The 27728-nt window shown below is 40.9% G+C and overlaps 1 protein-coding gene across 1 annotated transcript in view; it reads left to right on the forward strand.

Moving 5' to 3' along the window:
* Nucleotides 1–27728, forward strand: part of PARVA (parvin alpha) — a 742770-nt gene that overhangs the window by 465671 nt on the left and 249371 nt on the right. Inside the window, exon 10 of the mRNA XM_044059394.1 lies at nucleotides 6923–7038. Coding sequence (XP_043915329.1) covers nucleotides 6923–7038 — 116 coding nt within the window. The remainder of the gene's footprint in view (nucleotides 1–6922; nucleotides 7039–27728) is intronic.

Here is a 27728-nt window from a genome sequence, read left to right on the forward strand (position 1 = left end):
TAGAATATTTTTTGAAACGTAAAAAAGATTATTTTGCGTAACAGAATAATATATTTTCTTGTTTTTATCTACTAAGGATTCTAAACCAACACTCTTTTTGTTTTTCATTATTTTGCTGTAACTATCTCTAACTAAATTTTTGTCATAACCCCTTTTCAAAAACATTATTGCTGCCCTTTTGGTTTCCAGTTCACATTCTTGTTCATCACTGCATAATCTACTAATTCTTAAAAATCTCTCGGTAGGGAATAGAAGCCAGGGTATGCTCAGGATGACAACTAGAAGCATGTAGCATATAGTTTGGTTATTCAGACTTCCTATATATCCTGATTTTAATAATCCCACTATCCAAACCTTCTAAAGAAATGTCCAAATAATTCACTGATCTTCCTTGTTGTAGACCATCATATCTCATAAAAAATCTGTTTTCGTTTAAGTATTTTATAAAAGACTGTACCTCATTTTGTCCACCCTTACAAATGAAAATAAGATAGTCAATGAATCTAAAATACTTCTTGACATATGTTTTATAAAAATTACTCCTATAAATGTGAGTACTTTCCGCTAGGCCCATGAAGAGGTTAGCATACATGGGGGCGAAAGCCACCCCCATGGCTGTTCCCTGTGTTTGTTTATACAGGCTATTATCAAATTCAAAAATATTCGTCAAACAAAAAAAAGATATGTTCTAGGATTGTCTCCTAGAAAGTGATCTAAAGCCTCCATTCCAAATCCTTGTTGGATGTTCGTGTACAGGCTTACCCCATCTAATACCAAGAAATACATGCCCTCTTCCCATCTCGTATCTCTCAGTTTTTCCAAAAAAATCAAAAGAACCCTTGATATAAGAGGGAAACTTTATTACTACTTTTAACAAAAAATGGTGTAAAAAAAACAACCTAAATTAAAAGTACCACAGCAAGAGCAGGGACAAGGATTTTACTCAAGGCTATTCTTGGTACCCAGAAAGGACAAAGCCTGGAGACCAATACTGGACCTGTCTATCCTAAACACATACCTGGATATTCCAAAATTCAAAATGTTAACTCTGCAGCAGCTGCTGCCCATGCTGGGCAAGAAAGCTTGGCTTGTGACTTTAGACCTAAAATAGGCATACCTGCATGTCCCAATCAGACAATCATGCAGAAGATACCTCAGATTTATAGCTGGCTCAATGCACTACCAATTCTCTGCACTGCCCTTTGGCTTGTCTACTGCGCCCAAGGTCTTCACAAAATGCCTGGCACCAGTAATTGCATTTTGCAGACAAAGAGGAATACAAATATATCCTTACTTGGACGACTGCCTTATTCAAGCAGAGAACAAGGACATTCTACTACAGCATCTGGCATTTGTAAAAAGTTTACTGACAGGTCTAGGGTACACAGTAAACGAAAAGAAATCAAAACTCGTACCCTCTCAAGAGATAATATTCCTGGGTGCAAGCTTAAATACAACTACCCAGATGGCTTATCTCACGCCAGACAAACACAGACAACTGACTACTTATTTCAAAATGTTGGCAACAAAGACACAGTTATCTGCAAGAAAAATTCTGCAGGCTTTGGGCTTCATGGTATCCTGCATACTACTAATTCCATATGCAAGACTGCATATGAGGAAACTTCAATGGTATCTAAAAAGTGTTTGGACTCAACATTGCCACAGCCTGGAAACAATAATTACCCTCATTCCCTGCCTGCAACAGGAGTTTCGATGGGCAAAAACCTGTCACCTCAACATGGGACAGCCATTCACCTTACCCACAGCCAGGCAGACATTGACAACAGATGCATCAGATTACGCCTGGGGGCCCATATGGCAGGAAGATGTATTCAGGGCACATGGCCCGCAAGTCAAATGCATCTGCATATCAATCAAAAAGAGATGCTAGCTGTTCAGAATGCCCTGGCAGCCTTCAAGGATATACTTCATCCAGGGCAACTACTGATAAAGATGAACAATACTACAGTCATGTGGTACATAAACAAGCAGGGGGGCATGCATTCCTACCCCCTCTGCAGACTAGCCATGAACTTGTAGGACACAGCACTGACTTACGAAGTACATCTGCAAGCACAATTCCTGCCAGGAAGGATAAATACTCTGACAGACGAACTAAGCAGAAACCTAATGGATCCCCACGAGTGGCAATTGGATCCACAAGTCTTCAGCATGTTAACAAGGAACTGGGGGGTGCCCGGACATAGACCTATTTGCTTCCCCTCCAACTGCCAACTACAGAGATTCTGCACAAGGACTTATCACAAGCAAGCATGAAAAGTGGATGCTCTATCTTTCAGCTGGAAAAACCTAAAAGTATATGCTTTTCCTCCTCTGCCTCTCCTCCCCAAGGTACTCCTCAAGGTCAGACAAGAGAAGCCAAAAATGATGCTGATTGCCCCAGACTGGCCCCACCAGCATTGGTACCCATTCCTAAAGAGCTTGTCTCAATGCCCAGCTTGGACATTACCCCAAATTCCTCACTTATTGACCCAACAAGACAGTGTGATACTGCACAGCCAACTCAGGACCTTAAACCTGGCAGCATGGCGAATAATGTAGCCATTCAAGACACACCTCTCTCTAAAGCAGTGATGCATGTTATTTTGGAGGCCTAGCACCAGAAAATCTTATGCAGAAAAATGGAAGAGATTCTGTGCTTGGAACCATGCACAAGGTATTGACACGACTGTTCCAAATATTCCTCAGATTTTGCCATACTTAACTGAGATGCTGGATAAAAGCCTTTCCTTTTCATCAATTAAAATTCATGCCTCGGCCATTTCAGCTCATTACAGTACAGAACCACCTATTTTTCTCATCCATTACTAAGACAGTACCTCAGAGGGGCCAAAAACATAAGACCTCCAAGGAGAGCACTAATACCTGCACTGGACCTCAACTATGTCTTGGAAAAACTCACACTGCCTCCGTTTGAACCAGCCTCTGCAGCTGATAGAAAATTCTTATCTTAGAAAACAGCTCTGCTCCTAGCAATTACTTCCGCTAGACGAGTCTCAGAGTTACAGGCATTCATGGCTGTGAAACCTTTTATCATTTTCCATCCTGACAGGGTTTCTCTAAGGACAAGCCCTAAATTTATACCTAAGGTAGTGTCCAGTGTGGCCCTTAACCAAACAATTCATTTGCCTACTTTTTATCCAAACCCACAGAATAAGGGTGAGAGACTTCTGCATTCTTTGGACATTCACAGGCAGCTACGCTTCTACTTGGACAGAACCAAAGCTTTCAGAAAGACGGAACAACTTCTAGTGACATATGCTGCAGGATCACAAGGAAAACCTATCTCAAAACAGACTATTTCAAAGTGGATAGGCCACTGCATTCATTTCTGTTCACAGCATGGCAAATCAGTGCCTAAGGACATTAGACCACATTCAACCAGAGCAGCAGCCACTTCAGCAGCCTTCCTCAGAGGAGTACCAACCAAAGACATCTTAGAGGCTGCAACTTGGAGTTCAGTGCATACTTTTATAAAGCACTATCACTTACCTCTCTACTCTAAGTCCAGGGCAGGCTTTGCCACTACAGTTCTGCAGGGCCTGATGGCCTCTCCTAAACCTATGTAGCACCAGAATCCCAACCTTAGCTTTGGGAGTCAACCCAGTTGTAATGACTGCAACAGTGAAACACGATGAACATAGTACAGTTGTGTACCTACCATAAATGTAGATGTTCGATTGTATTTACTGTTGCAGTCCAGGTTACCCTCCCACCACCCCCCTCTTTACCTTGCTGGGACTTATCTGTACTTCTCTATTCTATACAACCTATGTGGTGTATTTGCTTGTAGATGAAGGAAAAAGTTGATTTTTGTATATGCATGCTTATTGGCATAATTTAGCCTACCATTTTAGGGGCACCTAACATTGAGGGCAAGAAAAACTGAAGAAAATGGTGTCGGCTGCATCTTTTATACCCCTGGCGCTCTGACGTAAGGGAGGAGGCGACAGCAACTGACGCCGGACCTAGACTTTGGAACTCTGGCTGACTGCGGGTAGCCTGCCAGCAGGATAACCCAATTGTAATGACTGCAACAGTGAATACACTCGAACATCTACATTTATGGTAGGTACACAACTATACTTTCTAGTGGGTACTTGACTTTTTGGTTCAGGCAGTTCTTGTTTGTGAAATCAAGGAATTTTTGGGCATAGCGTACATTTGAGGCATAAGTTTCCCATTTTATCAGTAGGTAGTTAGTCTCCTAGGATGCTGAAATTTCTGCGTATTTGAAATTCATCCAGTATGTTTAGGAATGAAACATGTTTTTGAAGGGGCCTGTAACATGTCATGGTCTGATAGTTGGCTTTATCTTGTGAGTTCACAGGATCGTAGGAGGTTAGTAGGCTATCGACCCGGAGGTCATTTCAGGCCTAGCCATTTCATCCCAATTTAATACCATAGATACTCTAGTGAATACCAAGGATTGTATTTAGTAATGACTGCCCGTGTCCAGGAGGGTTGTGGGCTCTATCCCTGGTTAAACCCCAACCACTTGTCCAGGTTCCTTTTGAGTTCTGTCTCTAAGTTCAGTTTGTGGGTCTCTAGGAATTTGCATAGAGGTAACGTGGTCATTAACAAATATGGATATTCAGCTGCATTTCCCATTGAGTCTAAAGGTGTGATAGGATTTCTGTACTTTTAAATTGGATTTCAGTAGTAGTACACACATAACTGCTCCAAATGCATGAGGCCCTCAGAGTCGGCCAATCTATTACTTATATTTCTAGCAGTAAGCTGCGCAACCTTGATATTTTCTGGTGCTTTATTTGTTTTGTTTTTTTAGGTTGGGAGATAGTTAGCTAGACTCTGCCTAAACAGGCAGTATAGGGCCAGCAAAGCCTTTAGCCAGTATGTGAAAGCCCTAGAATGAAAGGTGCAAGCCATCCTCGACAAAGCAAATAGGACTGTGCAGCTTCTTATCCCAAGCTGACACATACCGAATCCCCCTCAAATGACACCATTTTTTCAGACAAATTGAAATAAATCATTTCAGTAATTGTCTGAATAAATATTCGAAACCAACCAAGTTGAGTTGTGCTGCAGTCCATTTGAGAAATGTGTGAACCCAATGTGGGTGGCTGGATATTTTTTCTTAAGAAGTATACTATAAGACGTGGTGGAATGTGAAATTAGAGAATGATTATCTCTTGGATCATTCACTTGTGCTGCTGATTTTAGGAACAGAAAAGCAGAAATGAGGGGACTGTGTCAAAAACCAAATGATCGCTTTAAGGTAATCATTTGAATTTTGTTAGATTTATATTGCCCCATTTTAAAGTGTGTGCGTGTGTGTGTGTGTGGGCGCACACATATTTTTTGGAGTTATTTATTCTCTGTGGCAGGGCTAGCCACCCAGTGGATGTGAACCTTGGCTCTAGATGATTGTCACTGTTGAAGTGACATCCCAACCTCAAGTGGGAGAAAGGGGTTGTGGCTGGATTCTTTCTCTGACCAAATAAATAAAAATACCAAAAAATAGAAAATGTAACTGTTCATAACTTGCTTTATTGCAGAGCTGTAGTCAAGTGTAGAATGTGACTTAACCTTTTATAGCAAAACAAAGAAAGTTGCATGGAAATGTATAAAATTTTGTTTCATCTACTTAAGCTTTTGTCTAAAACAAGAAACATGCTCAGCAGTGGTCCTTCATGAAGTGTTGCAATTTTGAATGATAGAGCCACAGATTCCAAAATGATAGTGGCATGGGTACTTGATTGTTGGAGCGCTTTAGAAAATGAAGAGACCATAAAAAGAAAACGCGTCTCCGAGTATGAATGTCTAATAACCACTTTCATAACAATTTTTTTACATTTGAATATTGATACCCTTTTGTGTGCCCCTGTTATTGAGTATGAGCCAGGCACAACAGCCCAAGTTAGAAGAAATCTTCTTAACATACTTTCTGTTTGGGCATGTGTTAAAAAGTCATTATTTTACCACACATTTTTTTCACCTGTACCCATTGCCTAAGTAATGTGCCGTATTCAGAGTGAATTATTTATACATCCTTAACAGATTGTCAGTTCAAAATATATGACCTCATTTCCTGTGTGTTAAGCAGCATTAGTGTACATGTAAGTTTCCCTTTCTAAAGTTTGTCCAAGTTTATGCATTTCCCCGATAACGCTGTTTTAGTGATAGTGTGCAATATGTGTGCGTCATTTCTGCAGACATTTTTTGAGGCCAAAATAGTGTAGGGTTTCCTGTTATCAGTAATGTGTTTTGGATGTGCCATTAATGTTTAACTTCTGTGCTTATTTTTTCACTTTATTTTTGTGGTGTATAACATAAAGTGATTAAACAGTAGTGGAGCTTTAGAATAAAATGCCCCCCCCCCCCAATCCCAAATTTCAAATTGTTCAAAACAACAGTAAGAAGAAAATAGTGACAACCACTCCTTCAGAGGTAATTCACAAGTTTGTGGAATAATGTAATTCCAAACTGCCAAAGTTAATCTCTTAGTTAACCCACTCATTAAATACAGTAATTTAAGTTGTTTTGGTAACTTGAGATTGTAAACATAAAATCCATAGTGAGTATGTACTTTGAGTATGTTTACCTGTTATCTGTTGAAAACTTTTGAGTTTTAGTCCGTCATGAATAGATTCTTGGGCAAGATCACCACATATGGACCCTTGACCTTGTAAAATATTAGTCTTGCCAACAGAATTTGTTCGAAATTGCCTAACTGGGTTTGTTGGAGTCAGATATGCAAATAATATGTTTTGTTGACTTGTCCTATTTCTGTTGTATTTTTATAATATCTTAAATTGATTCTAGATGTTTGTAAAATGATTTGTTATCTCGCTCTGAAAAGAAAATTCACTTGATTTGTCAGGGCTGTAACTGTTGTTTTCTTTCTTTTTTCCTTATCTCACTGTATCAATTTCAGCAATTCATGCCAAAAGCCTTGTTGCCATTCTTCATTTGCTTGTCAGTCTTTCACAGCATTTCCGAGCACCAATTAGACTTCCAGATCACGTCTCCATCCAGGTGGTTGTAGTTCAGGTAAGAAATGCCCCTTAATTGTACTTGTTGTTTATCGACCTGTGGTTTAAAGTCACTCATTCTTGTACTCAAGGAGTACTACCAAAATATTACTCTGACCATTTCCATACGAGGTAACCAGGTGAACTAAGTTACTGCATCGAGAATGTTTGAAGACCTTGTAACATTTTGCTTTCAGCTCATCTGTAGATTTGTGCAGTACCACTGGAGTTGCAATATTTTGTAAGTTAAAATATTTGTATTCCTTAAGCTGGGTATGTTGGTGAGAATATTTTTGCATTAGCAAATTCGACAAAAGAACAATGTTCTAATTTTACAATGTTGGTAACATTGTAGTAGCTATGTTTAAAATGAAATCATCAAGCGTGCATTTAAAGTTGAACTCTAACTCCAGCTTTAAAGCCTGAAAGTACTCTGTTTAATAATCAAATTGCTTGATTGCTGACATTTTATAAGAACTGTTGATAGGTGGTGGCATTTAGGTTTAGAAGTAATTTATGTAAAGATTTGAAGAATTAAATGTAGGTTAAGCTTCCTAATTTAGGTGGTTTAATAAACATATTAAAAAATGGTGCCAGTGATTGCTGTCGGAGGATGAAGTTTCATACACTTCATCCCTAGCTGATACTCATTAGCCAGAGTGGGTAGTTTTATGTATCCCTTCTCTTGCTAGCTGCCAGAGTGGGTAGTTTTATGTATCCCATCTCTTGCTAGCTGGGAAGTGCTGTTTTTGGGGAAACTTTTGCCTGTCTTTCCTAAAGTTTTACCCACTGTATCCTGAACTGTGTCCGGTAAAGAGTATTCCAATCTTTATTCATAGAGTGTAATAAACAGTTGTTTCTTTTTTGAATCCTCTCTCTTTTTTTCTTTCAGCTTTTGTAACCATCTGAAGGGAAAATAAAATAATTTTATTTGTATCTGTTAACTCATTTCATCCAATGGAATTCTAGATGTTTGGACTGTATTTCCAATGAGTGGAGCCTAAGATTTTGATTGGGAAAGTATGTCCTCACATTTCAAACAAACATGCACCCAGTGGTGTGAACCTTGGCTCTAGATAATTTGCATTATTGAAAGTGACGCTCCAATCCCATGAGTAAAAATGGGAAGACAGATTGTGTATGGATGAATGGATGACTGACAAATTCATGTCTTTGGAACCATAGGTGTTATTAAAGAAGTATACATGGCAAACTCTTTAGAATGAGCTGTTTTGGTAGTGGTAGTTTTTCTTAAACTGGATTGTGCAAGTCACATTAAACACAGTATCAAGTTTATAATATTTTGTAAATAACTTAAAATATCTTCAGCAAGCATTCAAGTTACATAATGCTGCCAAGCAGCATTTTGTCCATCTAACTGAGAGTTTTTATATAACGCTAAACAATTCTGTAAGTAATAATTGTTGATGTTTAGAAAAACATGAAATTTGTGCTAATATAAATATTATACAAACCACAATTAATGTATCTTTGCCTGCAGTAAAGAAGATGCCTAATGTCAATACGGTTGTATTTTCCATTGTGTAAGCTTCAAGATGAAACCTTTTAATACATTGTGTGTAGCATTATTAATGCAAATATGAACAAAATGTTTGCATAGAGGCATCAGTAGGTTGTAACTGCTGCAACACCTGAAGACATCACTAGGTTGTAATGAGTTAAAAGCTCAGCAAATCACTGCTTATAGTTAACCTTCATCCATCATGATGTTCTGTGTAGCAGGCCTGTTAAGTTTAAACCCTTTTGCATGCAATATTTGAATTAACTAAGGAACAGGTGTAAGCTCCGTGTCATTGAAAGACAAGTTAGTCTACCGTAATTTGCATATACTTGTACATCACTTTATAAACCCACCTGTACTGTCACTGATTCATATGGGGAACCAGAACTTATGAGTCAGTAGCAATCGGGATCCTATTACATTATCGAACTTCCAGAAGGTCGAACACCAGATGTTCAAACTTGGAAGATCGAAATGTGATAACATCGAAACATCAGAACAGCAAATTTTTTTCCCAGGGAAAAAATTTGCTGTTCCAAAAAACACACACACAACACAAGCACACCCAAAAACCTTGTAAATCTACACTAAACCTTACATACACAACTATCTATGCACTAACCTTAACCCAAACCCTAACCCTAAAGTCTGTCACTATTGCACACTTACCTTACCTGCACCCTAACCCTAAAGTCAGTCACTATCACACACATACCTTACCCGCACCCTAACCCCAACGTCCGTCACAGTTGCACACTTACCTTAACCCGTTCTGTATCTTTTGCACCACAGTGGAGAAAATGTCGAAGCCGCAGAAACGTCCAACTAAAGTCTTTCCCTGGGAAAGAATTCGGACTTCCGCGGCTTCAACATTTTCAACTTTCAAACTTCCAAGTTCAAACCTTTGGTGTTCGACCTTCTGTAAGTTCGATTACATAATAGGAACCTATAGCAGTCTGCTAGTTTTGTAGAGTTGAAACCCCATTTAACATTTCCCAAAGACTTCACAAAAATGATTTTTTCTATTTTGTGCTATATGCTTACCTAGCATAGTACCCAACAAGTATTTTAAGTATTATTCTTTTTGGCAGGGGGAGGTTACTTCTGTTGTTCCTCTGTGAGCTAAATTAACTGTGGTGTTCTGTTACACTGTACAGCAACAAGAAGCTCTTATATCACCAGTGATTCCATCTCATGGGGAAACTCAATTTACCAGTGTATTATACTTTGCATATTGTTTCTTCACAGATGAGACTGGTGTAGGTGGGGGGGGTACACTTAATGAATTTTATGGAGTAATTTACAGCAACAAGAGAAAGTCTGGCTTTTAAACATCTTTTAAATCTCTGTTGGATAATACTCATGCCTCATAAGTTCTTTGCTCATGAGTTCTGAACAATACGAAGTATGAAATGCTAATGTTTGCCATTATTGACTGGCTGTAATCCTCGGTGATCTACCAGAAAATCAAAAATTTTAGAAGGAACAGGGCAGAAATACAAAGTAAAACTAGGGATGCCCTGCAAAATCGCAAATAGTTGAGAGGTATAACATCCATACCTATGTCTTGGCCTAATTTCTGTTTCAGTTCTACCTTTTTCTATATAGCTTCAGTGATCTCCAAGATGTTGATGTTCTGTAAAAAGTCAGGAGCACAAGACCATGGTAGAGCAGCTTTTCTTGTGTCACCTCTCCATAGTAGGTGCCAAGAATGTGCAAGTACTGTTCATATCCCTTGGCTGGATAAAAAAAAAAAAACACTGCTTTATTGTTTTTTTTAATCTTCTGTGCTGTCTAATCCTCTCTGCTGTTATTTCAGGCACCGTTCTCCTGAGATATGTTAGCGACCGTAGATAGTTTAAATTCTCCATAACCAAAACTTTAGTATATCCTTCACTTCTGTAAACATTTGATCATGGTGTGCTGTAGCTGCTAGTGTCAGTTGCCTTTGCAAAGGCAGCTCTTCTGTGACCTCCCTTTAAAGACTTTTCCTCCAATACCCTGGTTTAACCCTTCCCAATATAGAATCAGAAAGCCCAAAAATATCATTTAACATGTCGTATAATATCGTTTTTTACTCTTGTATTCATTACTTAATATTAAAGCCAGTCATGTACTAACATTTTCTTTAGATTTTTAGATGTTGAGGAGCCAGTACGTAACCTTTATACCCACACAGATGTTTATTGTAAAAGTACTGTAGTGGTAGGTACATGTCTCAGTATTGTCTGAGCTGCCAAAGTCTCCCTACCGTGATCTTCCAATGAAGCATTAGTAAATGCATATTTCAGAATAGCTAGGGTCTGGTCATTATTTGGACAGTGTGAAAAACATTTGCATTTGGATAAACTGTGTGAAATGTATCCAAAACTTTACAGCAGTGCCACTTTCTCCAAAATGTGAAAATACCATGTGGTACTAGGGGTGGAAGAATCCATCTACAGATTACAAATTGCATTAAAATCCACAGTGATGATCATGGCCTCTACTCAGTAACTTGTAAGACCCCGACAGGAAATCATTTAGTGCTCCAGGAGAGGAATGTTCTAGAAAATGTACTGATTCCCCCATAAATATGTGGTCAGTATGCTGATCAGTGCAGTGACCTACAAATCTGACAGATCTTGCTTAATTCTTTCAAAGCCCCATGGGAAGCCTTTAGTAAATATCACCACATCTCAGTATTTGTCATTTGTGTCAGAGACCATACCTTTGAGGCTGTATTCCTACCTTTTCTTAATTTGATTTTTAAACATCTTTATTTAATTATCATTTAACACATAGTCTGACGTTGTATTAATGGAAAAGAAAACAAACTGTATTTATATTTCTTTCTTGTTATATTTCTTTTTTTTTCTTTAACTGTCATCCGTGCATTATAACATAATTTGCTCAATTCCCACCTTCTTTTAAATCTTACTTCTCATCCAGAACATTATTCTGCATGTATTGTTCCCACAGTTTCCATTTATTTATAAGTAATTTGCTCCTTCCCTTTTCTGAAGATTCCTCTTCCTGTTGAGCTCACTCATAATATTCAGTACTTCAGATACAGTTGATTTAGACTTTGATTTCCATCTTCTATTAATTCTTTTTTTGGCAACCAACAGACTAGGCCTTACTTATGTCTAGGCAGTTCAGATGTTGTGTCCCAGCTCAAAAGAATAATTTCCTTAGTTGCAACCATTTGCTCACACAATATATCAGACCAAGTACTATGCAGGACATGTCTATCATCTCATTACAGTCCTAAAATGTATGTTCCAAGTTACCGCTTTCTTCCCATTTAACATTTGCTGTCTGCCTGAGAAAAAATTCTTTGAAGTCTGCTTGAGGTATAAAAATATGTATGCAAACACTGCTAAGCAAAAATCCTAAACTTTCTTTGTTGCATGCTTGGGAGCCATACAGATGTCATCTCTTTTCTCCTTTGTAAAATGCTTCTTCTAGTCACCCTTCACAGTCTTTTCCAACTGCCTCTGATTGATTCGTGTAGTTAACGTACAGTATTTTATATGCCCTATTAACTGTATATTTGTAATAGCAGCTTCTGTTCTAGATTCAGCTCAGAGGTCTACCAGAGCAGGTCTTTCACCTGGGATTCCTATATCACTTTCTCTTTGCCTATAATGTGATATTAATCCCTGGTAGGGAAGGCAGTCTGTAGCCTGCAGTCCAAACTTCATCCTGGCTTTATCCTACTCTGTTGCCTTTCCCTCTCCCTTTCTAGTTATTTGATCCCAATACATTGGTCCCTTTGCCAGTTTTCTTCAGTAAATTCCAGCCCCCTGTTGCCTGTTTTCTGTACTTCTACTTGCACTCATCCCTGTTGGCAAAATCTCCATTTGCATGTTGGCTTAATTACTAAAATACTTTATGCAACTGCATGAATATAATAATCTGCATGTTTCTTGTAAACCGGTTATGTTAATTGCTTCACTACAGATTTCCATTTGTATCTTTCTTTTAAAAGGGCAATAGATGTGAAGGGACATCTCTGAGCCACTACTCGTTAACCAAACTCTGTTATCCTTAGCCCTCGTACCTCCCAGTTCTGCACTCATCAGGTTTACACAGTTATTTGTTTTATTTATTTACTGCTTCTGTATAGCAAGAAATGGGTGAAGAAAAAAAAATTCAGTAGAGGCCATGGGAGAAAAGCTCTGTAAAATGTTGACTTATACAAAATGTGAAAAGATACAGTCAAACTTTGAAAATGTGCAATCCTATTTAATTATACAAAATTATATGACAAGATGTCAAAAGGCATTCACATGTGTAAACATGACAGATAATGTATGAAAATCCACCTATGTTGCTGTCAGGCATGGGATAAGTGAAAAACATTGTAGAGAAGCGAAATATTGTGAGAGCGTGAGATCAATAGTGTTGGGTAAAGTAAGGAAGTTGCATTTTGTTGTAGGATGAAAGAGCTGGGGGAAATTAGTAGGTCAGAATGGTGTGATAGGGGAGGCAGAGGAGAAAGAGTTAGATTAGGCTGGGGAGACTGAGGGAGAAAGATACCAGTCATGATTTTGCATACGAGTAAGCTAGAATATATGAGGTGGAGGATTTAAGATAGATTTAATATTGGTTGCGTGACTGCAAGAGCATAAGCGAAGGCATGAGTTTATTAGGTGAGTCTTTGCCTGCATTTTGAAGAATTTTAGAGATTGGTCTTCAAGGATCATCAGCCTCACCTGCAAAGTAAGATGGATGTTGGCGAGGTAGGTACTTGTCTCTGAGACTGACTTTTTCCCTTGGAATGGGCTTCCCCATTCATGTGAAGCACAGTTGTTCCCTACACTTATTCAGTAGCAGCCTGGACAAGAGGATGTGGAATCAAAAGCTTACTCTGACCTAGTGGAAAGAGGGAGCTGGTAAATGCTCAACCATCTTCACCCAGGTTTTATGTACCCTACACAAAACCAGTCCGATCCAAACTGCTCCACTATAGTGGTTAGTGCGGCTAGGCTTAAAAAGGCTCTTTAAGGCCATTAGTCTAGTAATCATTATTAAGAATGAGTAGGATATTGTTCCAAAGTTTTGATTCATGGTTGGAGTAGAGGGAGTTGCCTGCAACATTGTTAGCCTTTGTTATGAGTAGTAGGACTTTTGCTTTAGTGTGCAAAGGTCTGAAAGTGTTATAGTGGTGGATAACACTGGTGACAGCAGGGCAGTTTTGAGGTTTATTGATAAGATGGTGATAAGCTGCGTATAAGGCTGGGATTGTTCAAACCAATTCATCAATTTTCTGGGAGCCAGGAAGTGATGTATCCATTGAGGGAAATTGGCTGCAAGTTTAGCTGTTTTGTTGTGGCACTGTTCTAACTTGTGTAGCTTAGTGGACTGCAAGGTGGTGAATATGGGTTAGAGGAATAAAGAAGTGTAGGCAGCATGATGATAGAAGTTGTATTTTTCTGTGCAGTTTTAGTAAGATATGCTTTGGTTCTCTACAGAGACTTTAGCTCATAATGGGTGAGTGTGGTTTTACTATATGTTGAATATGTTAGTCAAATTTCAGATACCAAGGGTTGAGCATTTTGAAGAATTTCTAATTTTCTGTGGTCAGAAGTTAATCTAAATTACAAAAAATGTAATTCACTATGTTTGGGTTTGAAGAGGATTAATGTACTTTGAGTTGAAGAACATTTGTGATGTTGACCACCAGTCTTCTTTGAGGTGAAGGTTTGCCAAGTTATTTTTTTGGAAGAGTGTAAAGGTATCATGGAAATGATCAAGAATGATATAGTAAACCTCAAGACTCTGGACCCAACCCGGTTTGATTTCATCAAGGGCAGGTCATGCCTACTCAACCTGGTGGACTTCTTTGAGAAGGTCACCAAAGCAGTGGATGAAGGCAAAATGATTCACACTGCTTACCCTGACCTGGCTAAGGCATTTGACACAATCCCCCTCTTGGGCATTGTTGACAAACTCAAGGGGGTAGGCACAAACCTGTATGTAACCCAGTGGATAGCAGACTGACACGCAAAGGACCCAGGAAGCTAGATTTGGGGAGGCCACCTCTAGAAAGAGACCAGTCACAAGTGGAGTCCCTCAGGGATCGGTCTTTGGACCACTCCTTTTTAGCAATTACTTCTCTGAAGTCAAGGCCTATGTCAATGCCCTATAGCTGACTAAATTTGCAGATGATTGCAAATTAGAGTCTGTCATTGAATCCAACATGGACACAAATGTTCTTCAGGAATGGCTGGCACGGACAAACAACTGATGTCAGAGCCATGGACTAAAACTAAATGCCAAGAAATGCATAACAGTGTCCTTTGGAAAGTCATCCACTCCTGGTAGCTATCATATTGACAGCACACCCCTTAGAGCTGACCCAGTAGTCAGGGAGTTAGGGAACACTCATAGATAGTAATCTAGCCTGTGATCATCACGTGTCTACAGTGGTGAGGAAATCATTCTTTGATGTGCAACTTATAAACAAAAGTATGGCTTCTAGGTCCAAGGAAGTCATTGTTCCACTGTATTCAGCATTCATCAGACCTATTGAGTATAGTGCCCCCTTTGGTATGTAGCTAACAAGGCATATCAAACAAATGAAACATTCACAAGAGGTTCCTCACTAAAAGAATACAGTGCATAAGTAAACTGTCCTATGCAGACTTCTTCAAGGCCCTATCTATGTATTCTATCTCCTACAGGCTGTTGATTGGAGATCTATGCCTGGCATACAGGGCATTGTCAGACCCCACTCTGATGGACCTCCTGCATGTCTGCAATACAAGCGCATCAGAATGACCTGTTCAAAAGACTTAAACCTTGCCTGTGATATAAATAGGACTTGCTGGAGAGACAGAGACTACCCTGTCACTGGAGCAGGCTCCCCATCCATGTGAAGCAGAGTTCCTTCCTAACCCCAATTCAAGTGTAACTTGGGCAATTGAATGGGATCAGGAAATTCTTCCCTGGCTTGGCAGCTATATCTCTAATGGCCACAGGCAACCAGTAAATGGTTCATCTTTCAGGCCCTTGCTTGTAAATGTTTCATCTCCCAAGCCTCTACTTACACTTATTAAGGGTACCAGAACTTTTTAGAGATTTGGGATACCTGGCTAGGCTTAAAAAGGCCCCTGTGGTCATTAGCCTAGTAAACACCTATGAACCTATGAAGGTTAGAGGCAGAACAGGACTTGACTCTCTTTGCCATGCTGTCATTATTGATAGAAAAAAAGAGGTTATAACCCTCCCTCATCAGGCCAATAATAGAGTGCAATGCTGCCTTTGGCATCTTCCTTTACAAACACCTGTAACAATTGGAGAGACCACAAAGGTTCCTTATAAAGAAAATTCAGGGTCTTCAATGGTTGGCTTATGTGGACAGACTGAAATCATTGTCACTTTACTCTGTGTCATACAGACTGCTCAGGGGCAACATGTGCCTTGCATATAGAGCAATCTCTGACCCAGCTTTAATGGAAGTGCTGCACATTCATATGTCAAATGGCACACAGGTCACTCGCTTAAAGGACCTTAACCTGGTATGTGGCATCAACAAAACTCGTTGGAGAGACAGGTTTGTCTCACAGAGGTTTCCCCTCCTTTGGAACAAGCTTCCTATTCATGTTAAACAATGCCCCTCATTGGCCCTATTTAAGCGTAATTTGGATGACTGGATGGGTAACTGGAAATTCACCCTGGGGTTTCACCTGTGTCCCTCTTGCACAGGGACAGTAGGTGCTGATTTTAGTGTGTGCTTGAACCAGACACCCTTAGGAACATGGGTTGAATTTGGCTAGGCTTGTTAGGGCCTTGGGGCCATTAGCCTAGTAACCTCCTTTGATAGACTTGTAAATCTGAGTATAAATCCTTATCTTCTGCGATGGGATAGCTGACCGTTTGTCTAACGGAGCCCATGTGGTTAGAGGAGCAGGTGCCACTTCTGAAAGCAAAATAGTTTCTAGTGCTATACCACAGGGCTCACTTCTGAACCCTCTCCTGTTTGGCATATATTTCTCATAGGTGATTAATGAGATCTGGTGCATTCTGGTGGTGGTGCCATAGTCATAAAAATGGGCTGCGGTGGTGAGAGCACCAAATCCTAACCAGTAGATCTTCAGTCCTTCAGGCCAGCACTTCTGGTCTGTAGTTAACTAAGTTTGCAGATGACTGTAAATTGGATGTTGTTACTTGATCTTCAACTGACTCACAATTGCTGCAACACAGCTTACACCATGTTAACAAGTGGTGTATTAACAGTGGTCTCAAACTGAATATAAAAAAAATGTAACATATTTCATTTTGGTGAACAAACTTACCATGTAGGAGATGCACCTCTCTGGGTACTCTTACTGATAATTCCTTATTTTACAATCATGTCTCCACAGTAGTTCAGAAAGTCTTTTATGTGGCCATTTAATTTCCAAGAGCATCTCCAAACTTCACTACATGTCAGGCAGAGTAGCAACCTTGTCACCTTCAAGGTAAATGTAGATAATTGGGTGGGCAACCTCAAATTTTCTCCTGGTCTGTCTTGTCTTGCCCTCCTTGAAGCTAGAGGAAATTTTGAATGCATTATTTTTTGGCTAGGCTTGTAATGGTCTCCAGACCGATTGCCTAGTACTTGCTTATGAACTCATGAACAAATGATGGTGGAATCGTCTGCATACTGAATGACTGAAGCACTTTCACAAGCAGTGGATAGGTCACTGTTAAAGATATTGAAGATAATAAGGTCAAGGATAGATCCTTGGGGACCCCATCTGATACAAGAGAAAGGGTAAAAATTAATTTGTTTACGAGATGGCATCTATTGGAAAGGTAGCTATGGAGCCAGGCTAGGAAGGAGTTAGTGAGACTTAGTTTTATGGGTTTTAGTAGGATAATGTGATGAGAGATGGTGTTGAAAGCTTGTAATAGGAATAGAAAGAGAGAGAATACCAAGATGTTCTTCGTGTTTCACTGTTGCAGTCATTATGTTTGGGTAATCTGCTGGCAGGTTGCCCTCATCGACCTGAATAACAAAGTCCCGAGTCCTGTGCCGGTTGCTGTCTCCTCTTCCATGATGTCAGGTCATCAGGGGTATAAAACATGCAGCCGACGCCATTTTATTCAGTCTTTTTTGCCACACAGTGCCTGAAGCGAAGCAGTTTGCAAGTGCTGGTCGGCCTACTCCTGAAATTTTCGTATTCGAGTTTCAGAACCGAAGTCTTCAATCTAAAGCTAAGTACCCTGTTGGGGAAACTTTTTCTTGCTTCTTACCGATGTCAGTAAAAGTTAATAATTGCATTACTTGTGGGAAGCAAATACCTCATAAGGATTTTCATTTGTACTGTATTCCTTGCCTAGGCCCAGACCACAACGTGCCTTGCTGTCTGTTTTGTGCTAGATTTAACCAACGCGCTCTTAAGCGTTGGTATATTTTTGCTTCTAAATATTTTGGTTCAAGATTTAATTATCCTGAAATGTTGTCGGTAAGCAATCCGACTACTGGAGTTCACAAAAAAATGCAAAGAAAAAGACAGAGACAGACCGTCGAGGTCCAAAACCGATGACAAAGCTTCTCCTAATCCAGTTGCCAGTTCGCCGGTACTCAGTGAGGCGCTTTTGCAGCCCCTGATACCCGCTACTTTTGAGTTGCAGGCCTCTACCGAGACCCATCCGGAGTCCAGTATGCCGCGAGATTCTCAGAGTATTGAACCCACGGATGTCTCTCCCTTAGATGGGTCCGGAGCCGCTGAGCAGGCACCGGCTTCTGAGGGTGTTTTCAGGCCTCAACATTTTTATATTAAACCAATGCCAGCAACAAAAACAAGGTAAAAAACAACTTCTATGTCTAAAAAACTGACGCAGGAGCCACGTGCTCAGGCCCCTATGCCTAAAAAACAGATGATCAAAATGACTGAGGATTTAATTACCTTGATTAGGGGTTCCCAACCTCTCCCTGCTAAGAGGCCTAGGCAAGGCACTAATTATGAATCTTCAGATCAGGTTTCCATTTCTTCTGATTCCTCTTCTGATCAGGAATTTTCTGTTCCACCCTATGAGGATTCTGATGCAGAGGAATCCATCCCATCTGCATCTCCTCCTGAGGATTACTCTTTTGGAGAGACTTCGCATACTTTAAGGGAACATTTTCATTGGGAGAGTCAGGACTTCTCTGAATCAAAAAAGAGGCTTAGGGATTTCCTTCTTCCTCAGCATAGGCCTTTGGCAATACCTCCTGTATTAGACATTGTTGATGATGTGTTCTCGGAATCGTGTGTTGGTTTAATATAAACCATTTTCCCTGGGGAAAAAAAATTGCTGTTCTGGTTGTTCGCTGTTTTGAGTATTCGAGATTTAGGGGTCGATATAACAACGTTCGATCATCTGATCGTTCATTGTTGTAATATAGACCTATCTATATATATATATATTTGGATTCACTTTATAATCCCGAAATACTGAAATATCAAATTTCAGTATTTCGAGACTATAAAGCCGAAACACCAAACAACCGAAAATCAAAACCGTGAAACCCAAAACCGCAACCGTTAAAGCACACAAACACAACTACACACCTACCTCCGCACAACACACACACACACACACACACACACACACACACACACACACACACACACGCACTTTTACTATAAGCAGGAGGGCAAGCCCCCCACACACCCCTACTTATATATACTAACTCTGAGGTCGCACTAAACACCAACACACACACAACCCACCAACATACATTCCACACCCCCCTCGCACAAACACCACCACTCTCAACACTGACACACTCTCACTTATGTATCCTAACCCACACCTAACACTCCCCGACACACTCACAAACACACAACCCCCCCCCAAAAACTCTGAAAAACACCACACTTACCTAACGTGCCATCAGTACCATGGGTTCAACATTTCCATGTTCGATATTCTGCAGTTTCGCGCATCTGCAGATTCGACACTTTGGTCTCAAGATACTGAAATTCGACATTTCAGTATTTCAAGATTCCAAAGTGTTTTGTGTGTGTGTATGTATGTATATATATATATATATATATATATATATATACACACACACACACACACACACACACACACACACACACACACACACACACGAGTCTACTTTTTTTATCGAAATAACAGTAAACCAAAACAGAAAAAACAAGCACAGTTGTATGAAAAGGCAGATTACCAAAACTTTACTTCACTGAAACACAGTTGACCGAAAACCACAATGCAAATATAGTACTCATACCCCGAGTGTAGTTAAGTAATAACATTTCCCAAAGGTGTAATATCCCCTTCTGTACTCGATGACAGCATTCTACTTGTGAACACACACGACACCATTCTGTACACTCAGTATTGATTAGTGTTAATCATTACAATAAATGAAATAAGTCACATCTTTAACATGTGCAATGGCTGAAACATACTCTAAGCAAGTGTAATAATTTCTGTGGTCAAATATGGTTTGGAATTGGCACTGACATCTCAAAAGCAGCCATTTCTTTGGTGACAGAGGGCATGCTGCTGATATATGCACCCGTATGTAATCAACTCTGTTTTGTTCTCTAGAAACAGCAGACATAACGTGGTACAAGTCCATCACATGCTTTCCTGTCAGACATTTGAAATGTCTGTAGCAATCCTCAACAGCGTTTTGAGTCATTGGCAAAAATAAATCATTCAAAATGGAAATGTTCCAGAATGAGCTTGGGAAGAGTGGAGGAAATCTCAGTTGTGTAGTAGACCTTGTGCTAAAGGTTCTTGGTTTACCTAGCACGTAGCCTAGTACCTACTTATGAACCTATGTTATCTGCCCGTGGGAATTTATAAGCCTAGCCAGAGTGTGTCAGCTTTCGCCGCCCCATTGATTAATTAACTGATCCTCTGTCAAGCAGAACCAATGAAGTGATCACACGGGTGCATTTTCTGTTACCCATCCACTCGTCAAGGTTTCTGTTGAAGAGTGTCAGTGAGGGGCTCTGCCTAATGTAGTTTGGAATTTTGTTCCAAAGCATGGGGAGTTTCTGACAGGAATCTATCCCTCCAGTGTGTTCTATTTATTGTTGTGGCGAGGTTTAGCTCACTAGAGAGTGTGGCTCACAGTGACTTGGATTTCTGTAGGTGGAGCATGTCCATCAATTCTGAGTTGGACATGGCTTTGTAAGTCAGGCCGAGATCACCTCTGAGTAAGCGATATGCCACTGAGTACAGCCGGAGTTTTTTTCAGTCGGGCTGCATAGGACATATGTTTGAGGCCAGTAATCCTCTTGTTGAGGTACTTTTGTGGTCTTTCCAGCTGTTGGAAGTGTCTTGTGAGGTACATCCCAAGTGGAGCATTGTACTCTGATGGGTCTGATGAGTGACGAGTAGAGGGGCACTATAACCTCTTTATTTCTAAATGCAAACCCTTTAGTAATTGGATGGGACACACACAAGTGTTTCCTAACTACTTTGGCAATATGATTGGGAGAGATTACTATCTACCTGGGTCCGCAGATCTCTTATTACCTCTTCTGTATTAAGGGGGCTGCCACCTATGTGGTAATTCATGGGTGTTTTGTTTTTTCCCATATGGGATGACTATACATTTTTTGGCATTTAGCTTGAGGCCATGACTTTGACACCAGGTGTCTCTCAGTAAAGCCCTTTTGGAGGCTGTCCGTGTCAGCCGGAGAGTGAATTATGGCTCCCAGTTTGCAGTCATCAGCGAACTTGGTTAGCCATAGTCCTCCTGTGTTTGCCTGTACTTCTGAGAAGTATATGCCGAACAGTAGGGGTCCCAGGACCGAGCCTTGAGGGACACCACTTGTGACTGGTTTAGAGTCGGACCTGGAGCCAGCTATTCTTACCGTGCGAGTTCAGTCTCTAAGCCAGTTGGCAACCCATCTCGTAATGTAGAGGTTTATGTTCAGGCTGGTGAGTTTTTCTGTAATACCTAGAGTGGGGAATGGTGTTGAAAGCCTTGGCGAGGGCAAGGTAGGCTGTGTGAACCACCTTTCCCTCGTCTATGGCTTTGGTGACTGTCTTGAAGAAGTCAACCAGGTTTAGTAGGCATGATCTACCCTTAACAAAACCGAACTAGGTCAGGTCAAGTGTTTGTAGGTTCCCAATGTCTTTGTTAATGAGTTCCATGATGATGCGCTCCATAGTCTAGCAGGCCAGGCTAGTCAGGCTTAAGGAGCAATAGTTACCAGGGTCAGTTGTGGCCCCTCCTTTGTGGAGTGGAATAACCATTGCTATGTGCCATTCTATGGGCATGTAGCCTGTGGGGAGGTTGAGGTTGAACAGCGTGTTTAGGTGTGGGGTTAGTTTGTTCTGTAGTTCATGCAAGACGCAGCCTGAGGCACCATCAGGCCCCACTGACACTGTGTTTTTGGCTTTTGAAAGGGCTGTTTTCACCTGTGCGTCTGTGATTTCTGGGACACTACACTTTTCCGGTATTGTTGTGGGTTTGAGGGGGGTGAAGTTTGCACTGAATCTGTCTGCCAGGATGTTGGCAATATCAGTAGGTTCAGTATATTTTGTGCTGTTTTGCACTAGTTCAGTGCATATCTGCGAGTTGCCACTTAGATTCTTAGCATAGCTAAAGAAGGCTTTGTGGTTATCTTTTGAATCCTTGGCTATTTTTCTTTCGAAGTTAGCCTTGGATAGTTTTATGAGGGACCTTAGTTTCTTACTGATACTGATCAGGTATGTCTTTCCTTCTTGGGATTTGCTTTTTTTCTGAACTAGTTTCCACCTCCTATTGTATAGCCTGTTTATGGCAGGGGTCCACCAGACTGGTTTCCTTCTCTTAGGGGAGTGAGTCATGGTTTTACTAGGGATGGCACAATCCATGCGTCCTTGTAGGTGCTCATAGAGTGCATTTGTAAAGGTTTCTGCATCTTGGGCATCATTATCCTTTAGCGTGGGGGCTGTGAAACGTACCGCCTCTGTCTTAAGTAAGGTGAAGTTTGCTTTAGAAAAGTTTTTTACTGTGGTTTCCTTAGTTGGGGGTGGTGGTGGGGTGTGGACATCCAGAGTGATTAGTTTATTGTCTGATCTAACCAGTGACGGGTTGACCTCTGGTGTGGAACACCTGTCGCCCATGTTGGTGGTGACCAGATCCAATATGTTTTCACCTCTGGTAGGGGAGTTTACCAGCTGATCCAGGGCATTTGAGATGAATTCCAGGAAGCGCTGGGTCTGTGAGTTTGTACTCGAGTAGTTTTCCCAGTTAATGGTAGGGTAATTGAAATTGCCCAATATCAGGGTGTTTGGTAGGACCTTCATGTTTTCCATGGTCTCCCGAAAGGTGGAGTGGTGCTTCTGGGTCATGGAGGGTGATCTGTAGCAGGCCACAATTTGCATTGCAGATATGCCCGATGTTAGTTGCACATGGATGATCTCAGAGGTATCGTGTTGTTCCACTAACCTGGAGGTGTAGGTATCCTTGATGAATATGGATACACCCCCTCCTTTTGTGTTTTGGTCCGTGTTCTCTGGCCGAAACGTGTGGTATGAGTTGTAGCCCGGTAGTGCTGGGGTGCTTTGTGGCATCTTGAACCAGGTTTCAGTTACTGCACAGATATTGACGTTCTCCATACTGAGGAGTGCTTCGAGTGTGTGCATTTTGAGATTTAAACTCTTGGCGTTGAGTAGCATAACCCTCAGTTTTTTGTTAATTGTGCTGTTTACGGAGGTGGGTTTGACTTTTGAGCCTTGCCTAAAAAAGGCTCTATGGGGGCAGCAAGAGCCTTGGCCAGTATTCAAAAGCCTAGGGGTGACAGGTGCAAGCCATCTCTTGCGAAGCAACATGGCTTGTTGAGCTTGTCGTCCTAAGCTGACAGACACTGGATCTCCTTTGAATGACACCAGAAGCTTAGCCTATTGTTGAAATTGATCATTTTTTCTTTATACTGAGGTATCATTCTTAGTGAGAGCAGGATGCTACTAAGGGTCATTCCAGCCTGGGCTACATGATCAGAGAGCTCTTCCATGTCTCTCTTCATGTAGTCCAGGGAGGTACGTCTCAGGTCATTCACACCAACATGAACAATGACAGAGTCATATTTGTTCTGGAGTGACCTGAGTGCTTGTGTTATGTGTCAGATTCTGGCTCCCAACAGGCAGCTAACAGTAACCTTCTGCTTGTCCAGCCTAGTGAATGGGACGTCGGTGTGCCTGACTATAGTCACCTATTACTAGTGTATTAGGTATGTTATTTCATCTTAAGGGCTGGGATTGTGCGGCACACTGATGGTGTTTTATGTGTTGTCTGGTTTGTGACGGGAGGTGCAGGTTGTTTGGGTGTCTGCTTTTGAGGTCTCTGATGCTTTTGCAGGATTTTATTTAGAGCCTCCGAGTATTATTTTGTGTATTTGTGTATTTTTTGCCAGTGATGGATTATTAGGTCTATGTGTGGCTGGAGGTGTGGTGCAAGTGTTAACCTTCTCCTCTTGACTGACTGTTCCAGTCTTGGGTGGAGAGAGCTTAGCCTCCACTTTGGCTGTATAATTGCATCTCTCGCAAATGTTAGTGTTTTGTGGTAGGAGGAGAGGGTTGTCTGTGTACATGAGGCAGTTGTAACATTGCCTCAGGATACCAAGATTCACCAGCTGGACTGGAGAGTACACCTGAAATTACACTTTGGTCATGCCTGAATAGTAGGGTGAGCTGCTTAGTCGCTTGTTTGGTGAGTGGTGTATGAAGAGCCTTGCCCTGCTGGGCAATCAAGTGTCAAGGTATATTAGTGCTTGCTATGAGGTCTGAGCAAGTGCTGGGCTGTAGGATGCTTTTTGAGTGCTTAGGTTGAGAGTTAGACTAGTTTCAAAGGAAAAACTGAAGAGGAGAGTTAGTGGAGCCGGGAATAATTTAACCCTAGATAACCGGCGCTGCCTGGCGTGCAAAATCATGTAAATGCGTTTTTTATAGCAGGGAAATGAGAGAGAGAAATTAGCCCAAAATGGCCAATAAACTACTAACGTCTGTGGTGGAACCACTCCTCTATGGACAGATAGGCTGCTCAAAGCTCCCTTCTTTCACAGGTGAACAGAGAAACTTCCTTCTATCCAAGTAAGGTATGGGCAACTCAGAAACTTGTAACACAGCCCTGAATTCAGCACTAGACTGAAAACTGGGCTATACTAGCTTAGAAAGGGGGGAAACAAGGCATTTTTTTGTTTGTTTGCTTCCTTGAAAAGATAAGGCAAAAACAGTAAAAAATGCACTTAAAACAGCTTTAAACTACTACAAACGATCAGAAAAGGCTATCACACTTTAGTGTGTAGCCTGCAACTGTTAAAAAGTCGTTGTTTAAATAATTTGTTTAAAAGTGTAGGCAGTCTATTAAGTACAATATGTGAAAAAAAAAAAAAACTTTTAAATCACAATAAATGCTGGAAAATCGGCGTTTAGGTGGAAAACAGTTAAGTACAGCAAGAAAATACAGAAAACTGATACTTAATCACTCCAAAGTCTCTCTTATAAGCTAGAGAAGGCTTGTATCAGTTTAAGGCTTTCTAGTGCTTCCCAGTAGGTTAGTTACAGGAAAGGTGGGAAACAAGCGCAGATGTGGTCTTTTAAACCAGAAAGTTGAAAGAGATGGAGAAACTTGCCCATATGGTCAATAAACTACAATTTCTGGGCCAAGAACCACTCCTCTTGTGGTAGGCATGCTACCTAGTTCTTACCACTCCCACTGATAAGCTAGAAGGCTTTCCTCCAACACAGAAAGGCTTGGGGGGCTCAGAAGCTTACCAGCAGTCCTGGATACAGCAACTCTGTATCTGGACTAGGCTAGTTACCGGAAAGGTTGGAAATAAGCACAAGTGCGGCTTTTAAACCAAAAAGTTGAGAGATTTGGAAAAAAAGAGCTGCCCGAACGGCAATAGCTACAATTTCTGAGCCAGGAACCACTCCTCTTGTGGTAGATAGGCTACCTAATGCTTACCACTTCCACTGATAAGCTAGAGGGCATTCTTTGAAATACTGTAATAGTTCTTTACCTTCCATGGGAAATGTATCCCTTAACTGGTAGAACACAGGAATCACATCCCCTTCTTGCAGAAATGCCAGAGCTGCCAATCTTTTTACTCCCAGTTGAAAAGATACAGATGAGTTGTATAAAGATCCTAAACCAAGGCTCTGTACCTTTCTCCACAGGTTACAGCCAAAATGGAATTAGCGCCCCTTACACATAACCTCATTAATATTAATCCTAATACTCTTTAAAGTGGCAGTTTCAAAGTCGCACAAAATGTACGATACTCGACATTCAGCTTGCCAGTAAATCAAAAAAAAAAAAAAAAAAAACATTCCACATGACGTTACAGGATTTTAAAGACTTTTTACTCATTAGACAATACACTAATGGAATGCTTTTACTATATGGTCCATTTTTCACTAATGAGTGGATTTTATATAATTGCCTACAGACAGTGCCTTTAACAAAATAGGCACCATCCATCAACCAAATCTCTGACAATGACAAATCCGATAAATTCTGCACAGTGGTACACAACACTGCTATATTCTCTGTTGAAGAATCACACATAGTCTTTTGTATGAAGTAACCAGCCTTCAGAGGAAAGTCACAGACATTTATATCTAATAATGACATCCTGCTATCTACGGGTCTTCCACTTATTTTCATACGAGCTCTCCTTACTTGTTGGAGCAAATCTCATGTACTCAGCAGTATTGGAGCAAAGTCTAAGGAGGAAGATGCAGCTGCATCTTCCGCTATTACACAGGCAAGATCATGGGACATTGTTGCTCTTTGTTTCAGACTCTGACATGCAGCATATTTCTCTATATCACACTGGTCTCCTGTGTGATTATGTGCAACTGATTTGATTAATTCCTCACCAGTACTGGCACATGCTGTAACGGCACTGCCGCTACATTTTTCAGGCATTTTCAACTGACAGCACCAATACTTCCTTGTTTTTGCGGACTTCTCTAAGTAGTACACAAATCCTTCGATTATTAACAAGTCCACCTCCACATTGCGATTTGGCAGTTTGATAAACTGCAGCCAGGACTCCAGGCTGACAAGGTACCATATTCTCCATTGTGTTTGAAAGGTATGTAGTAAGCGAAAATACTAAGTGCTCTTGTATTTAATCGTGCAACACTGCTTATATACTTTTCTTCATTGTAGAACTACTGTGTTTCAGTGAAGTAAATCTCTGTAATCTGCCTTTTCGTACAACTGTGCTTGTTTTTTTCTATTTCAGTTAAGTGTTACTTTGATAGAAAAAAGTAGACCCATATAGATAGGTATAGATACACACACACACACACACACACACACACACACACACACACACACACGATGCGTTTATTGTTTGAGGTGGAAGGAAAGTGGAGTACCTGGAGGCAACCCACACAGACTGACTGTGGCTTGAGGTTGGAACTCAGCTGTACTGAATTCCTTGGTATTTCCTGGTTTGGGGCTCAGAATAATAGGGTGCCACAAATTCCCGATTGGCCCCTTTAAATCTCACATGTTCTTCGTGTTTTACTTTTGCAGTCATCATTTGTGGGTTATCCCTGCTGGGTAGCCCTCAGCTGGCCCGAATACTAGAGTAAAGGATTTCCCTTCTGCGTTGGCTGCAGGTCACCCGAGACTGACGTCAGGTCGTCATTGCTATAAAGAGAGGCAGCCGACGTCATTGCATCAGTCTTTTTTGCTGTGCAGCCCAAAGCAGAAGCAGTTTACAAGTGCATCGGTTGCCCATTGCCAGAGTGAGGGAGAATACTACTGAAGCTAAGTACCCCATTGGGGATCTTTTTCTTGCACTTAACCGATGTCCGAAAAAGTAAATAACTATCTCCATTGTGGAAAACAAATACCACACCTAGACTTTCACAATCTGTGTGTAACTTGTCTAGGCCCAGATCCCAACGTCTCCCTTTGTCATTTCTGTGCTTTATTTAATGCTAGGACCATCCATAGAAGAGCTGATTTTGTAGCTAAGCATCTCAGGGAGATTAGCTCATGGGAAATGTCATCCGTCGGTCAATCGACTGTCAAAATTCACAAAAAGAGAAAAGTTAAGGAGAGAGACAGACCTCAGAAGGTTAGGCCCAGAGACTACACAAATCAGAAGTCAGCCAGCCTTCCTTCTACTAATTCAGCGGATCTCAATGAGGCGCATTTGCAGCCCCTGACGACAGCTGTAGAGCCATCGCAGGCCTCCACCAGGACCCTTCTGAGTCCGGTACGGCAC

Source organism: Protopterus annectens, chromosome 17.part0 (assembly GCF_019279795.1).
Source record: "Protopterus annectens isolate FY-2018-M chromosome 17.part0, PAN1.0, whole genome shotgun sequence".
Taxonomy (NCBI): domain Eukaryota; kingdom Metazoa; phylum Chordata; order Ceratodontiformes; family Protopteridae; genus Protopterus; species Protopterus annectens.